Here is a 16099-nt window from a genome sequence, read left to right on the forward strand (position 1 = left end):
CCTGCCAGCACTACGGCGTGCGCACCTGCGAGGGCTGCAAGGGCTTCTTCAAGGTGAGCGAGCGGGTGGCCGGCACGGCGGGCACGGGGTGCTGTGGGAATGCTGGGCACCAGGACGATGCCGGGATGCCATGGGAATGCTGAGGGGATGCTGGACCTGGGGATGCTGGAGGGGGAATTGTGGGGTGCTGTGGGGATGGGGGGATGCTCTGAGGTTCCTGCAGGGATGCCGGATGCAAGGATGCTGGAGGGATGCTCCAGGGATGCAGGGATGCTGTAGGGATGCTCCAGGGATGAGGGATGCAGGGATGCTCTGAGGTTCCTGCAGGGATGCCGGATGCAAGGATGCTGGAGGGATGCTGAGGGCATGTTGGGCACTGGGATGCTGCAGGGATGCAGGGATGCCATGAGGTTTGTGCCAGGGATGCAGGGTGCAGTGATGCCAGCTGCAGGGAGGCTGTAGGGATGCTGCGAGGATGCCACAGGCATGCCGGGCACTGGGATGCTGTGGGAATGCAGGACGCAGGGAGGTTAGGAGAATGCCGTGGGGACGCCAAGCACTGGCCGCTGCCAGGATGCCGGCCGTGGAGCCGCCGGGCAGCGGGCACAATCCCGGCACAATCCCGGATGCCGCGGCGGAAGCGCCGGCGGGAGGGGGACACAGAGGGGCTCTGTGTGCAGCGGGTGCCGCGTGCCGAGCCCGCTCGCCACCCGCAGCGCACCGTGCAGAAGAACGCCAAGTACATCTGCCTGGCCAACAAGGACTGCCCCGTGGACAAGCGGCGCCGCAACCGCTGCCAGTTCTGCCGCTTCCAGAAGTGCCTGGCCGTGGGAATGGTCAAGGAAGGTACGGGGGGGACGCGGGGGCCGGGAGCGGCGCCCGGGCCGGACCCCAGCACTGACGCTGCCGCCCGCCGCAGTGGTGCGGACCGACAGCCTGAAGGGGCGCCGGGGCCGGCTGCCCTCGAAGCCGAAGCAGGCGCAGGACGCGGCGCCCGTCAGCCTCATCACGTCGCTGGTGCGCGCGCACATGGACTCCGTGCCCAGCGCCACCAAGCTCGACTACTCCAAGGTGGGACGGGCGGCGGCAGCGGCGGCAGCGGCACCGTGGGGCGCCCGGCGGGCGCTGACGCCGCGGCGGCAGTTCCAGGAGTCGGCGCCGTGCCGCTTCGAGAAGGAGGACTCGGTGGACGTGCAGCAGTTCTACGACCTGCTCACGGGCTCCATGGACGTGATCCGCAAGTGGGCCGAGAAGATCCAGGGCTTCGCCGAGCTGCCCCGCGAGGACCAGGACCTGCTGCTCGAGTCCGCCTTCCTGGAGCTCTTCATCCTGCGCCTTGCCTATCGGTGAGGAGGCGGCGGGGACGCGGCGGGGACCCGCTGGGGACGCTGCTGACGCGGCCCCGCTCTGCCCGCAGCTCCAAGCCCGAGGAGGGCAAGCTCATCTTCTGCAACGGCGTCGTGCTGCACCGGCTGCAGTGCGTGCGCGGCTTCGGCGACTGGATCGACGCCATCCTGGAGTTCTCGCAGAGCCTGCACCGCCTCAACGTCGACGTGCCCTCCTTCTCCTGCCTCGCCGCCCTCGTCATCATCACGGGTGAGCGAGGGGGGGCCCGCGGTGCTGCCTTGGTCCTGTTCCCCGCCACCACGCAGCATTGGGCCTTGTCCCCTCCATCGCACATGTCCCCACCGCACTGGTGCATTCGTGTCCCCTTCAGGCTCTTGCATCGTTCCCTGCCATGCTGGCACCATTGCATTTGTCCCCGCCATGCCATTGTCCCAGTCCCTGTCCCCACCATGCCACTGCTCTGCTCCCTGTCCCTGCTGCACCATTGCACAAGTCCCAACCATTGCATTTGTCCCCACCATGCCATTGCCCCGGTCCCTGTCCCCACCATGCCATTGCACTGGTCCCTGTCCCTGCTGCACCAGTCCCAGCCTTGGTGTCACCACTGCATCGGTCTTGGTGTCACCGTTGCACAGGTCCTTGTCCCTGCCATGCCCCTGCGCAGGTCCCTTGTCCCCACCCCGCCATTGCCCCAGTCCCTGTCCCCATCATGTCCTTGCACAGGTCCCTGTCCCCACCATCCCATTGCCCCCATCCTTGTCCCCACCATGCCCTTGCATCAGGTCCCTGTCCCCACCATCCCATTCCCCCTGTCCCTGTCCCCACTATGTCCTTGCACAGATCCCTGTCCCCACCATCCCATTGTCCCTGTCCCCACCATCCCATTGCCCCCGTCCCTGTCCTCACCATCCCATTGTCCCTGTCCCTGCCATCCCATTGCCCCCCTCCCTGTCCCCACCATGCCCTTGCATCAGGTCCCTGTCCCCACCATCCCATTGCCCCAGTCCCTGTCCCCACCATCCCATTCCCCCTGTCCCTGTCCCCACCATGCCCTTGCACAGATCCCTGTCCCCACCATCCCATTGCCCCCGTCCCTGTCTCCTCGCCGCCTGTCCCCCCGCTGCCTGCCCGCACTGCGCCGCCGCGGTGCCCCCTCGCCATGGGCGTCACGGGCGCCCGCGCCTCACTCGCCCGGGGCTCTCCCCACGGCAGAGCGCCACGGGCTGAAGGAGCCGCGGCGCGTGGAGGAGCTGCAGAACCGCATCGTGGGCTGCCTCAAGGAGCACGCGGCGGCGGCGGCGGCAGCACCCGAGGGCGCCCGCGCCGGCGCCCTCTCCAAGCTGCTGGGCAAGCTGCCCGAGCTGCGCACGCTCTGCACGCAGGGGCTGCAGCGCATCTTCTACCTCAAGCTCGAGGACCTGGTGCCGCCGCCCCCGCTCGTCGACAAGATCTTCATGGACACGCTGCCCTTCTAGGGGCCGCCCCCATTGCCCCCCCGCCCACCCCCGGTGCCTTCGCCCCCTGTACAAACCCCCCGCCTTGTAAATACAGCGCCCGGCCCTGTACATAGTGCGGGAGAGGTGGGGGGGGGCGGTGACACCCCCCCCTCCGGCCTCTCCCTCCTTTTATTTTTGTTCTTTTTTTTTTGGCCTTTTTTTCTGTATATAAACTTGTACGTAAAACTTGAGAGCGCCCCAAAACAGGAGGTTTCCATTAGCGACCCCCCCGCCCCGATGCCCCCCCCCAATCCCCGATCCCCGTGTCTCTATTTAAGGCAGGCTGTGGGGGGGCGCCGGCGGCTCCGGTTGCAGCGCTGGGGACACCGCGGGGACACCGCGGGGACACACGTCGCCCACGGAGCGGCCCCGCCGCCCTTGACCCCCCGCCCGCCCGCACCTGTCGCCCGCCTGATTTATCTGCCCCAAAATAACCCGCGGGGGGGTCACCATCCCCCTCACCCCCCCCTGGGCTCCGTGCACCGAGGCCACGGTGCCCTGCGCAGCGCGGGACGGGGACATGTCACCGTGCAAGGCCACGGTGCCCCATGCAATGTGGGACGGGGACACGTCACTGTGCCAGGTCCCCAGCACCCCATGCAATGTGGAATGGGGACATGTCACTGTGCAAGGTCCCCAGTACCCCATGCAATGTGGGACGAGGACATGTCACTGTGCAAGGTCCCCAGTACCCCATGCAATACGCGACAGGGACATGTCACTGTGCAAGGTCCCCAGTGTCCCGTGCAGCACAGGATCAGGATATGTCACTTCCCAAGGTCCCCAGTACCCCATGCAATATGAGATGGGGACGTGTCACTGCACAAGGTCCCCAGCGTCCCATGCAGTGCAAAACAGGGACATGTCACTGTGCCAGGTCCCCAGCACCCCATGCAATGTGGAATGGGGACATGTCACCGTGCAAGGTCCCCAGCACCCCATGCAATGTGGGACGTGGACATGTCACCATGCAAGGTCCCCAGTGTCCCGTGCAGCACAGGATCGGGATATGTCACTGCACAAGGTCCCCAGTACCCCATGCATTGTGGGATGGGGACGTGTCACTGTGCAATGTCCCCAGTGTCCCGTGCAGCATGGGATGGGGATAGGTCACTGCACAAGGTCCCCAGCACCCCATGCAATATGGGACGGGGACATGTCACCGTGCAGAGTGCCCAGCGCCCCATGCAGTGCAAAACAGGGACATGTCACCACGCATGGCCGTTGGCACCCCATGCAATGCAGGACGTGGGCATGTCACCATGCAAGGTCCCCGGCGCAATGCAGGACAGGGACGTGCCACCATGCAAAGCCCCTGTCACTGTGCAATGCCTTTGCAATGCTGGCACAGGGGAGAGGAGCTGGGGACATGGTGGGGGGGCACATGGCGCGGTCCCTCTGCCCCAGGGCTGTCCCCTTCCTGCTGCCAGGGCCACCTTGGCCGTGGCACAACCGCAGCCGGAGCCGCCCGGGGCCGGGGCGGAACAAGGGGCGCATTGAGGGCGGCAGGACGGCCCGCGGCCCCGCGCCGGGCGCACAACAAGGCGCCTCTGTCCCCGGCGTCCCCGGTGTCCCCAGCCCCGCACAATGGTCAAAGGGGGGTGACGCAGGCGGGCGGCTCCCGCGTGCCGGGCGCGCTTCCCTGCGGGGGCCGGCATGGCCCTGCTGCGAGGCGCCGTGCGGGGACAGGGACATTGCATGGGGACAGTGTATGGGGACACTGCACGAGGCATGGGGGTTGCAAGGGGACCTTGCACCAGGACAGGGACATTGCATGGGGACATTGCATGGGGCAGGAGGGCTGCAAGGGGCCCTGCACCAGATCAGGGACATTGCGTGGGGACCTTGCACCAGGACAGGGATGTTGCATGGGGACTCTGCACGAGGCATGGGGACTGCAAGGGGGTGTTGCACTGGGACAGGGACATTTCATGGGGACATTGCATGGAGGGCAGGGCTGCAGGGGGACCTTGCACCAGGACAGGGATGTTGCATGGGGACACTGCACAGGGACATTGCACAGGGACATTGAACAGGGACCCTGCACAAGGCTGGGAAAAATAACTGCGGGGACGCGGCCCTCTGTCCCCATAGCCCCCGTGTCCCTCTGCGTTCCTGTCCCTCGTGGGCACGAAACCTCCGTGGCTCCACGTTGCCCGTGTCCCTCTGTCGCCCAGGGTCTCCAGACCTGTGTCCCCCTGTCCTGTTCCCCCATGTGCCAGTGTCCCCTATCCCATCCCAGGTGCTGCACGGCCATGTCCCCTGTGGCATGTCCTCACGGCCACGCCCCTTCCCCACCGTGTCCCGTCCCTTGTCCCCCTGTCCCCAACACCTGCCTTGTGTCCCCCCATGTCCCCAATACCTGTCCTGTGTCCCCCTGTCCCCAATAACTGCCCTGTGTCCTCCTGTCCCCCTACCTGTCCTGTGTCCCTCCGTCCCCCCCTGTCCCCAATGCTTATCCTGTGTCCCCCCATGTCCCCAATACCTCTCCTGTGTCCCCCTGTCCCCAACACCTGTCTTGTGTCCCCCCCTGTCCCCAATGCCTATCCTGTGTCCCCCCATGTCCCCAATAACTGCCCTGTGTCCCCCCATGTCCCCAATAACTGTCCTGTGTCCCCCTATGTCCCCAATATCTGTCCCGTGTCCCCACGCCCCGCCCTCGACTCCACGCCCCGCCCCCTTGTCCCTCCCGGGCCCCGCCCCCCGTGGCCCGGGGTTCACTAGCGGTCACCGCCCCCCTCCCCCGCCCCCGCGCGGTCCTCCAGCCCAGGGGGCGGGACGCGCCCGCCCTCACTCCCTCCCGGAAGTGGGGCTCTCTGCGCCGCGGGCACCTCAGCTCTATGGTCGCTCCTTCCGGGACGAACCAAGCGGGCGCCGCCGGCGGGGGGAGCTCCCGGGGACGGTTTCCGCGGCCGGGACCGCACCGAGGCCCGGACCGGAATTAACCGGGCCTCAAACCCACGATAAAAGAGTCTGGGGGGGCGTAAAGGCGGCTGGAGGGGGCGCGAACCCCCCTGCGAGTACCGCCTCTCCGTGTTCCCCCCCTTCCCCCTTCCGGTGGGCTGTCCCTCCCCCCCCTCCCCGTTCCGCTCGGACGGGCAGTTCCGGGCAGCGAGTGCGGGCGGAGCCGGTGAGGGCCGGGACGCCTGGGCCCCCCGGCGGGGGGGGGGGACCCGGGGAGTCCTCGGGGAGGGTCCCGGGACGCCTGGGCCCCTTGGGGAGGGGTCTGAGGGAGGGGGCAGGGGCGTCAGGGCCCATTGGTTGGGTGTGGGGGGGGGGCCGGGACGCCTGGGCCCCTGGGGAGGAGCATGGGGGGGGATCAGGACACCTGGGCCCTTTGGGGGGGAGCTTGGGGGGGGGCGGGACCCCTGGGCCCCTGGGGAGGGGTCTGGGAGCAGCTGGGACCCCGGGACCCTTGCGGGGGAGCTGGGGTGGGGGGCAGCACTACTGGGTTCCTTTGGGGGGGGCAGTTCATCAGGGTCCCCTGCAGGGGGGAGGCCGCCGGAGCAGGACCCTGGGTGGGGGGGGGCCACCCACATCCCCATAGGGCACAGGAGGGCCCGGACGCCTGGGCCCCCAGCGCGCCGTGTCGCCCCCGCAGCGGCGGGCGCCGCCATGAACTGCCGCGCGGAGGTGCTGGAGGTGTCGGTGGAGGCGCGGCAGGTGGAGGAGGCGGCGCTGGCCGTGCTGCACACCGTGCTGCTGCACCGCAGCACCGGCAAGTTCCACTACAAGAAGGAGGGCACCTACTCCATCGGCACCGTGGGCACGCACGACGTGGACTGCGACTTCATCGACTTCGCCTACGTGCGCGTCTCCTCCGAGGAGCTGGACCGGGCGCTGCGCAAGGCGGTCGGCGAGTTCAAGGTGAGGGGCGGCAGCGCCGGGGGCAGAGCCCTGGCGCGGGCGCCCAGCGGGGCCGCGCGGGCTCCTGCTTTGGGCATGCGCACATCCCGGCTGGATGCGGCCGGGTGCCACCCTGTGCCACGTGCTCCGGGTGCCACCCCGTGCCACGTGCTCCGGGTGTCCCCTGGGGTCACGTGTCCCAGGTGTCCCCCTGTGCCACGTGCTCCGGGTGCCACCCCGTGCCACGTTCTCTGGGTGTCCCCTGGTGTCAAGTGCTGTAGGTGTCCCCTTGTACCACATGCTGTGGGTGCCACCTTGCACCACCGGTGTCCCCTGGGGTCACGTGTTCCAGGTGCCCCCTTGTGCCACATGCTGTGGGTGCCACCCAGTGCCACGTGCTCAGGTGTCCCCCGGGGCTCCCTGCTCCAGGTGCCCCCTGTGCCCCATGATCCGGTGCCCCCCGTGCCCCACACTTGGCCGTCCCTGCCTGAGGAGGCCGCTTGCACTCGCTGCCCCATTGAGCTCCGCGGTGCCCTCGAGCAGCCAGCACTGCGGTGCCGTCCCCGCGGTGGCTCCGCGGTGGCCTCGCTGAGCGCGGTGCCCCCGGCAGGACGCGCTGCGCGGCTCGGGCAGCGACGGCGTGGGGCAGATCTCCCTGGAGTTCTACCAGAAGAAGAAGTCGCGCTGGCCCTTCTCCGACGAGTGCATCCCCTGGGAGCTGTGGACCATCAAGGTGAACGTGGTGAACCTGGCCACCGAGCAGGAGCGGCAGATCTGCCGCGAGAAGGTGGGCGAGAAGCTCTGCGAGAAGATCATCAACATCGTGGAGGTGATGAACCGCCACGAGTACCTGCCCAAGATGCCCACGCAGTCCGAGGTGGACAACGTCTTCGACACCAGCCTCAAGGACGTGCAGCCCTACCTGTACAAGATCTCCTACCAGATCACGGACTCGCTGGGCGCCTCGGTCACCACCACCATGCGGCGGCTCATCAAGGACACGCTGGCCCTGTAGAGCCGCGCGCGGGGACCCAGCCCGCGGCGCTGCCCGCCGCCCTGCCTCCTGGCGCCGCTTTCTCCGCTTGGCTCCTTCCTCCCTCTCCGAAGAGCCTCGGCCGGGAGCGGGACGGGGCCTGTCCCTCGCGTGGATGAGGCGCCCCTGGCCGCCCGTGTCCCGTGGAAGCGGCTCTGATGGGAGATGCCACTCAGCGGCGCCTCGGAGCGGGACCTCGTGTCTGGGATATGGCCGTGGCCTCGCTGGGAGCCGCGGGATCAAATCCCCCCTTCCTGGCAGGAGCGACGTCCCCGCGCCCTGGGCACGGCCTCGGCCCTGGTGCCCGCGAGGAGAACCCTGTGCTGGAGCAAGCGACGCTCCAAGGGCGCTTGTGTCCCCTCCTCGTGCCCTGCCCGCCCGGAGCTGCTCTTCCCGCTGGGCTGGGACCCGGAGCCGGGCGCTCAGGAGCCAGGACCCTCCGTGTGCAGGGCGCAGCGCCCGCGTCCGTCCTGCCGCATGAGGCACCGGGGACCCCCCGGGACGCGCGCGGGGGCTCCTTGGGGGCCACAATAAAGCATTTCCAGACACCCGCCTCCTGTCGCGTCCTAGTTGGGTCCAAGGGGCACAGGAGGGAGGCACGAGCGGGGACCACTCCGGTGCTCCGGGGGCTCCGCACCGGGCATTCTCCTGCCGGAAAAGCCCCCAGGGAGGCGTCTCCCGGCGCAGCTAAGACGCTCCCTGACATCACTTAAACCCTCCCCGTCTGTTGCCGAAGCCGCCGCTGCCACCCCGCGCGGCGCCACTCGCCTCCCCGACGAGGAGGAGGAGGATGAACAGCACGGCGGCGGCGCCGCGCACCCTGGCCGCGGGCGCCTGCTGCTCGCTGGCGCCGGCCGGCGGGGCCGCGCGGGCCGAGGCGGCGGCGCCGCCGCTCGCCAAGGCGGCGCAGATCGCCGTGCTCTGCGTGCTCTGCCTCACCGTCGCCTGCGGCATCCTCTTCCTCGGCTGCAACCTGCTGCTCAAGGTGGAGAGCCTGGCGGCGCAGCTGGCGCCGGAGCGGCGCCTGTCGCGCGACGCCGACCTGGGGGCCGAGGGCACCTAGCGCCGCGGACGGAGCCCCGGCCGCCTCCCCGGACGCACTGCAAGGCAACGGACAGGCGGGGGGCGCGACGGGACTTTGGGGACCACCGCAATGTGACAGCGTCACCCCCTTGCCGGGCCCCGCACCCGGCAGGGCGACGATCCGGCCCGTCCTGCGTCGCCTCGGGGGGTTTCGGGGAGCCCCCCCCCGCCGCCGGACACCCCCGGGCGGCGCCGTCACCCCGGCCGCGGCGGCCCGGCCCGCGCGGCGGCGCCGCTAATCCCGCCAAGAGGATTACGGGAAACTTTTATTCCCTGTTTTACAGCTAATCCCCGCGGGCTGCTGGCTGCCCGGCAGCTTCTCGCGGCTCCGCGCCCGCCGGGGGGGCCGCGGCCGCATCCTGCCCCGCGATCCCGCCATCCCGCCATCCCGCGCGTCCCGCCCGCTCGCCTCCACTCCGAGCCATCCCTTTGGGCTCTGCGGACAGGGATCCCGGGGCCGCATCCGGAGCGTTGGAGCCCCCCTGCGCACGGGCATTCCCGGACAATTCCGGCCCCTCGCAGCGCTTTTTCCCCTGCTCCTGGTAATTCCACGGCCAGATCTCGCCCCTTTCCCCCCCCTCCACCGCTCTGTTCCGGAGGAAAGTGCAGCCCGGTGCCCCCCCAGCCGTGGCCCCTGCGACCCCCCTCCTAATCCCCAGCTTTTCTCCCGCAAAACCTGCTTAAGGGCCTGATTCCTTGCGTCCCCCCCGCGCATCCCGGCAGGGTGACGCCCCATGGGGACGGGGACGGCGCCGCCATCCCCCCGCTTGCATCCCCGGCTCGCTGTCCCCATATGTCCCCCCCCGGGCGCAGAGAGGCCACGCTGCGTATAATATTCCATATATTTCACATGTACAAAAAGTTACACCTAGCGCCGACTACGGGGGAGCGGGGCTGGGGAGGGGGTCCGGGGCGTGTGGGGGGGCGCATCCTGAACCCCCCCCATCCCATCCCGGCTTTGGTCCCTTTTCCTTTGGCCATTAGTGTTCCCGGCGGCGGCCGGAGCCCCACGCAGCTGCAGCGGCCGCTTTTCCGGTGTCGGCTCCGGACCGGGAGCGGCGGGTCCCTCCGGGACAACGGCGGCTGCGGGGCCGGGGCGGGGGGCCGGGGATGTTCCCCCCCCCCCGCCCTTGCTGGGCGGCTACAGGCGGACGGGCCTGTGGGCTGGGGGGGACAAGTGTGAGACAGAGCCGGGATCTAGGGGGGGTTCTCCCTGGTGGATTAATTCCGGGCATGTGGCCCATCCCGCTATCCCGACCTGGCACCCGGCATCGCGCCAGGACCTGGTTTTGCACCGGCATCCTGTGCCGGGAGCCCAGATTGCAGCAAGATCTGGGCTGGGAATCTAAATTGCACCAAGATCTGTGCTGGGGTGGGGTGCAAATTACAACAGGATCCCATAGCAGGAGCCCAATTGCACCGGGATCCCATGCTGGGGGTCTAAATTGCACCCAAATCTGTGCTGGGAGCCCAAATTGCACCGGGATCCCATGCTGGGGGTCTAAATTGCACCCAAATCTGTGCTGGGAGCCCAAATTGCACCGGGATCCCATGCTGGGGGTCTAAATTGCACCCAAATCTGTGCTGGGAGCCCAAATTGCACCGGGATCCCATGCTGGGGGTCTAAATTGCACCCAAATCTGTGCTGGGAGCCCAAATTGCACCGGGATCCCATGCTGGGGGTCTAAATTGCACCCAAATCTGTGCTGGGAGCCCAAATTGCACCGGGATCCCATGCTGGGGGTCTAAATTGCACCCAAATCTGTGCTGGGAGCCCAAATTGCACCGGGATCCCATGCTGGGGGTCTAAATTGCACCCAAATCTGTGCTGGGAGCCCAAATTGCACCGGGATCCCCAAACCGCACCAAGACCCCCGTGCCGGGACCCCACTCAGCCCCACAGGAGAGCGCAGAAGCAGAACCGTGGGGCGTGCAGGGGGATGTTGGGGACGTGCAGGGGGGTTGGGGACGTGCAGGGGACATTGGGGACATGCAGGGGGGTTGGGGACATGTAGGGGGGTGGGGGGGCCACGTGCCCCATGCCGGCCCTACCTCAGGGCTAACAGTTGGACTCGTCGTGGTGGGCCGGGTCGCAGAAGAAGCGCGAGCCCCGCTTGGCCGTGCGGGCCGTGAAGGGGACGCTCTTGAGCGCTGCGGGGACAGGGTGGGGACACGGTGGCCGCGGCGGCCACAGGGACGCCTGCGGGAGCTCGGTCCCGGCGGGGCCCAGGCGTCCGGGCGGCGGTGGCGGGGAGCGGGGGCCGTACCGGTGATGATGTCCTCGATGGTGCCGTCCTTGCCCTCGTAGACAGGCCGGTGGTCCTTGGCCTGGCGCCGCCGCAGCTCCGCGATCAGCTCCTGCTGCTGCCACTTGTTGCGCTGCGAAAGGCACGAGGGGCGGCCCGGGGAGGGACATGTGTCCCCTGTGTCCCCCCTGTGCCCCCCACGCTGCGGGGACCTCTGCCCCGTCCTCACCTTCTCCATCTTCTTGGCCTCCTGCGCCAGCATCTTCTCCCGCATCACCTCCTCCTGCTTCTTCCGCGTCTCATTCTCCTGCTCCGCGTCCTGTGGGATGGGGATCAGGGGGCGGAGGTGTCACCAACGGGAGGTTTGGGGCTTCCCTGCCCTTCCGCAGCCACCAGCCCTTGTCACCTTGTAGGAGCGGATGAAGCGGACGAAGACGGGGAAGAACACGGACGGGGGGGTTGTCTTGGGGCTCTCGCCGAAATACCGCACCACTGTGTTGTAGGCGTCCTGGCCGGGCGCACGGGGACATCAGCGCTGTGTCCCCAAGCGCCGTGAGGCCCGGGGACGTGCAGGGAGCCACACGGGCAAAGCCAGCGGTGCAGCTCAAGGTGTGCGTGGCGAGCGCGCTGCTGCGCGTGCAAGGCGAGGCATGCACGAGGGTGCAAAAGCAAGGGGTGCATGAGGGCTGTGCAAAGGGAGGGCTGCACAAGAGGTTTGTAAAGGAAAGGGTGCACAGGGAGTGTGCAAATCCAGGGATGCACGAGGGGTGTGCAAAGCACGGGTGCAGGAATAGACCTGCATTGCGAGTGCAATAGGGGGTGTGTATGAAGAGTGTGAAAGCAAAGGGTGCACAAAGGGTGCACAAAAGCAGGGTTGCATGAGACCAGCGCAGAGCACGGGTGCAAACTAAGGCCTGCACTGTGGGTGCAACACAGGCGTGCAAAAACAGGGCTGCACGAGGCTTGTGCAAAGCACAAGGGTGCAATACTTGGCATGCATGAGGAGTGCAATAGGGGGTGTGCACGAAGAGTGTGCAAGCAAAGGGTGCACAAAGGGTGCACAAAAGCAGGATTGCATGAGACCAGTGCAAAGCATGGCTGCAAACCAAGGCCTGCACTGTGGGTACAAACCAAGTCTGCACTGTTGGTGCAACGCAGGCATGCAAAACCAGGGCTGCATAAGGCGCATGCAAAGCATGAGGGTGCAATACTCGGCATGCATGACGAGTGCAAGAGCGGGTGTGCAAGCAAAGGGTGCACAAAGGGTGCACAAAAGCAGGGTTGCACAAGACTAGTGCAAAGCAGGGGTGCAACCCAACGCTTGCACTGTGGGTGCAACACAGACGTGCCAAACCAGGGCTGCACTAAGCACGTGCAAAGCACGAGGGTGCAATACTCGGCATGCATTATGAGTGCAATAGGAGGTGTGCAAGCAAAGGGCGCACAAAAGCAGGATTGCACGAGACCAGCGCAGAGCACGGGTGCAACCCAAGGCCTACGCTGCGGGTGCAACACAGGCGTGCCAAACCAGGGCTGCACGAGGCGGGCGCGACGCCCGGCACCCTCACCTCGGCCGTCCGCGCGTCCTTCTGCAGCCGCTCCAGCTTGCCCTCGCTGGCGGCCAGGAAGGCGCGCAGCACGCCGTGCTCGTGCAGCGCGCACTCGCGCCGCAGCAGCTCCATGCCGCGGCCCAGCTCCTTCACGTCCAGCAGCACGTTCTCCAGGGACACTGCGGCAGGAGGCCCGGCCGCGGCGTCAGCGGCGCCGGGTTGGGGACTGCAAAGGGGGGCTGCAGGGACCCAGGGGCGCCCGTCACCTGCGGCCGCCTTCTCCACAAAGTGCAGCTCCTGCCAGAACGTCGCCAGCTCCGGGTACTTCTCCCGCACCGTGAGCGCGATGAAGTGTAGCAGCGTCAGCTTGCGGTCCGTCGACTTGGTGTCCAGGAGCTGCCGTGGGACGGGGGCAATTTGGGGGGGGTCCCTGCTGCAGGAAGGCACCCCCCAGGTGCAGGAACACAGCGACGTGGGGACCCGGCCCGGCAGTGCTCACCAGGTCCAGGCTCTGCAGCTTGAAGCCATAGACGGCGCCGCGTTTGCTGCTGTTCATGTAGTTGCCCAGAGCCAGGATGATCTGCAAGGAGGGTGTTGGGGGGAAACGGGGCTCAGGGTGGCACGAGCGTCCCCGGGATGGCGACAGGGTTGCCCCCCGCCCGGCTGGTCCCTGCTGCCCTCACCTCCAGCATGTGCTTCAGCTTCTGTGAGGACTTGACGGAGGCGGAGGCGGCGATGATAGCGTTGAGTTGCTGCAGGGGCACCGACCAGGTGGGTGGGCAGCTCGGGGTGGGGGGGGTGTCCCCATCTCCTGGTGCCCCCCCGGCCCCAGCTGCAGCCCTACCGGCGTCAGCATCTGCACGTTCTCGGCGAAGTTGCCCAGGAAGGCCATGATGGCCATGCGCTGCGGCAGCCGCTCCACCTTGCAGAAGTGCAGCATGAAGCGGTCCTCGGCGGCCAGCTCCTCGAGGGGCTTGCGCTCGCGCTCGTACTGCCGCAGCGCCTTCGCCTCCGCCTCCGTGGGCACGAAGCGCATCAGGCACTCCACGAAGTCCACGGGCAGCGTGGCCAGGTCGAACCTGCGGGCCCCCGGCGCCTTCTGCACCCCATTGACCCCCCTGCACCCCCTTGGGCACCCAACAGCCCCCCTGCACCACCCTGGCCTCTCGGGACGCCGCTTGGCCCCGCCAGGTCCCTTGGTGGCCTTGCACATTGTGTCCTGAACTCCTTCCCCCCCGCACCCATTTCATCTAATATGATCCCACTGAGTTCCCCAAACCCAGCCCATCCAGGCCCAATGCAACCCAGTTTACCCTATTCCAGCCAAACCAGCCCAGCCTGTCCCATTGCACCCCCAGTTCCCCCATTCCAGCCCAACTTGCCCCGGTGCACCCCAATTTCCCCCATTCCAGCCCAACCAGCTCCAATTCCCTCAGTCCCAGCCTGTCCAGCCCCAGTGCACCCCAGTTCCCACCATTCCAGCTGATCCAGACCCAGTGCACCCCAGTTTATCTCCATTCCAGCTCAACCAGCCCCAGCGCATCCTGGTTCCCCCATCCCATCCCAACACTTCCCATTGCACTCCTGCTCCCTCTTTCCAACTCCATTGCATCCCAGTTACCCTAGTCTATCCCATTCCATCCCATTCCAGTCCCATTGTATCCCAGTTCCCCATTCCAGCCCCATTCCACCCTAGTTCCCCCATCCCAGTCCAGTTGCACCCCAGTTCCCCATTCCAGCCCAGTTGCACCCCAGTTCCCCCTCCCATTCCATTGCACCCCAGTTCCCCCATCCCATCACCTCCCAGCCCATTGCACCCCAGTTCCCCCATCCCATCCCATCCCATCCCATCCCATCCCATCCCATCCCATTGCACCCCACTTCCCCCATCCCATCCCATCCCGTCCCGTCCCGTCCTGTCCCGTCCCGTCCCATCCCATTGCACCCCAGTGACCCCATCCCATCCCATCCCATCCCATTGCAACCCAGTTCCTCCATCCCATCCCATTGTACCCCAGTTCCCCATCTCATCCCCTCCCATCCCATTGCACCCCAGTTCCCCTCATCCCATCCCGTCCCATCCCAGTTCCCCCATCCCATCCCACCCCCTCCCATCCCATCCCGTCCCACCCCATTGCACCCAGCTCCACACGCCGCCCCGCGGCACCCACGTGTGGATGGCCCTGCAGATCTCCTCGGCGCTGCGGCCGGCCTTGCGCAGCGTGATGGCCAAGTTCTTGGCCCGGTTGGCCTCCAGCAGCGTCACCTTGCTGGCCGCCTTGTGCGCCGCCTTGCTCTTGGCGCACACGAGGTCGAGCGCCGGCCCCTGCGCCTTGGTCTTGAAGAGCTCCTCAAAGCGCTCCAAGTCCAGGTCCTGGAACGGCCACGTGCGTTTGGGAGCCGGGAAGGCCGCGGAGCGCGGCCGCCCGCGCCGGCGTGGCCGCCCCGCGCTCACCTCCAGCACCCGCTCGTCGTCCAGCTCGCTGAACACCGTCCCGCTGATCTGGTTGGGCTTCAGCGCCGTCCAGTTGAAGACGGGCAGGCGGAACTTGGTCTTGATGGGCTTCTTGATGCGGATGGCTGGGAGCGGGGATGCAGCCAGCTCAGCCCACGGCGGCGTGTGGGACATGTCCCTGCATCCTTCCCTTGGCCATCCCAACCCTTCCATCCATGCAACTCATCTGTAGGACCCCTCATCCCCATCCCCATCCCTGCACCCTTCCCAACCCTCCCCTCCGTGCAACTCATCCGCAAGACGACCTATCCCCATCCCTTGGCCATCCCAGCCTTCCCATCCATGCAACCCATCTGCAGGACACCCCATCCCAGCGCCCTTCCCTTGGCCATCACAGCCTTCCCATCCATGCAACCCTTGCATGGATCACCCCTTCCTAATCCTTGCGCCTTTCCCTTGCCAATCCCAGCTCTCCCATCCATGCAACTCCTTCTTAGGGCACCCCATCCCAGAGTCCTTCCCTTGGCCATCCCAACCTTCTCATCCACGCAACCCTTGCATGGATCACCTCTTCCCCATCCCAGCACCCTTCCCTTGACCATCCCAACCTTTCCATCCATGCAACCCTGGCCTCCTCCCCATCCTTTCCCCATGCCCATCCCATCCCCATCCCCATCCCCATCCCATCCCATCCCCATCCCATTCCCATCCCCATCCCATCCCCATCCCCATCCCCATTCCCATCCCATCCTATCCCATCCCATCCCATCCCATCCCATCCCCTCTCCTCCTACCGGAGAGCCCCACGGTGAGGGCGATGGAGGGCGAAGCCCCCGGCAGCGGCGGGGCCGGGGGGCACTTGCCTGTCGGGTGACACAGTGCCATCAGAGCCGGGTGGTGGCACCCAGGGGGACACCCCACACCCGGGACCACCCCGGGGATGCCGTGCGGCCAGCGGGGGGGGGCTCCCGGTGCTCACCGGGCAGCGGGGGCGCGGGGGGCGGCGGCCGCGGGGGGGGCGCTCCGGCCCGTCCTGGCCCTCC

The 16099-nt window shown here is 67.4% G+C and overlaps 3 protein-coding genes across 3 annotated transcripts in view; 2 read left to right on the forward strand and 1 right to left on the reverse strand.

Moving 5' to 3' along the window:
• The window catches only part of NR4A1 (nuclear receptor subfamily 4 group A member 1), a 3645-nt gene extending 811 nt beyond the window's left edge, over nucleotides 1–2834 (forward strand). Inside the window, exons 2-7 of the mRNA XM_026042812.1 lie at nucleotides 9–53; nucleotides 717–846; nucleotides 920–1071; nucleotides 1144–1346; nucleotides 1418–1596; nucleotides 2560–2834. Of these exons, the coding sequence (XP_025898597.1) occupies nucleotides 9–53; nucleotides 717–846; nucleotides 920–1071; nucleotides 1144–1346; nucleotides 1418–1596; nucleotides 2560–2822 (972 nt within the window). The 3' untranslated portion in view covers nucleotides 2823–2834. The remainder of the gene's footprint in view (nucleotides 1–8; nucleotides 54–716; nucleotides 847–919; nucleotides 1072–1143; nucleotides 1347–1417; nucleotides 1597–2559) is intronic.
• A 3568-nt stretch (nucleotides 2835–6402) lies between these two features.
• On the forward strand, nucleotides 6403–8183 carry ATG101 (autophagy related 101). Its single transcript, XM_026042799.1, has 2 exons — nucleotides 6403–6710; nucleotides 7300–8183. Exons 1-2 carry the CDS (start codon nucleotides 6459–6461, stop codon nucleotides 7702–7704), a joined length of 657 nt encoding a protein of 218 aa, XP_025898584.1. The 5' UTR covers nucleotides 6403–6458; the 3' UTR covers nucleotides 7705–8183.
• A 1758-nt stretch (nucleotides 8184–9941) lies between these two features.
• Nucleotides 9942–16099, reverse strand: part of FMNL3 (formin like 3) — a 16262-nt gene continuing 10104 nt past the window's right edge. The window contains exons 13-25 of the mRNA XM_026042813.1: nucleotides 15851–15919; nucleotides 15057–15181; nucleotides 14773–14975; nucleotides 13446–13680; nucleotides 13285–13353; nucleotides 13101–13181; nucleotides 12868–12997; nucleotides 12620–12780; nucleotides 11458–11559; nucleotides 11281–11370; nucleotides 11073–11184; nucleotides 10858–10956; nucleotides 9942–9969 (exon numbers count right to left, since the gene is read on the reverse strand). Of these exons, the coding sequence (XP_025898598.1) occupies nucleotides 10865–10956; nucleotides 11073–11184; nucleotides 11281–11370; nucleotides 11458–11559; nucleotides 12620–12780; nucleotides 12868–12997; nucleotides 13101–13181; nucleotides 13285–13353; nucleotides 13446–13680; nucleotides 14773–14975; nucleotides 15057–15181; nucleotides 15851–15919 (1469 nt within the window). The 3' untranslated portion in view covers nucleotides 9942–9969; nucleotides 10858–10864. The remainder of the gene's footprint in view (nucleotides 9970–10857; nucleotides 10957–11072; nucleotides 11185–11280; nucleotides 11371–11457; nucleotides 11560–12619; nucleotides 12781–12867; nucleotides 12998–13100; nucleotides 13182–13284; nucleotides 13354–13445; nucleotides 13681–14772; nucleotides 14976–15056; nucleotides 15182–15850; nucleotides 15920–16099) is intronic.

The sequence above is a fragment of the Nothoprocta perdicaria genome, unplaced genomic scaffold (genome assembly GCF_003342845.1).
Source record: "Nothoprocta perdicaria isolate Ctin4 unplaced genomic scaffold, notPer1 scaffold_314, whole genome shotgun sequence".
Lineage (NCBI taxonomy): Eukaryota > Metazoa > Chordata > Aves > Tinamiformes > Tinamidae > Nothoprocta > Nothoprocta perdicaria.

What these genes read in the sequence shown, in the direction of transcription:
- ATG101 (XM_026042799.1), top strand. Translation starts at nt 6,459, where the DNA reads ATGAACTGCCGCGCGGAGGTGCTGGAGGTGTCGGTGGAGGCGCGGCAG. An exon ending in AGGCGGTCGGCGAGTTCAAG is followed by an intron (nt 6,711 to 7,299) that starts GTGAGGGGCGGC and finishes TGCCCCCGGCAG; the next exon opens with GACGCGCTGCGCGGCTCGGG.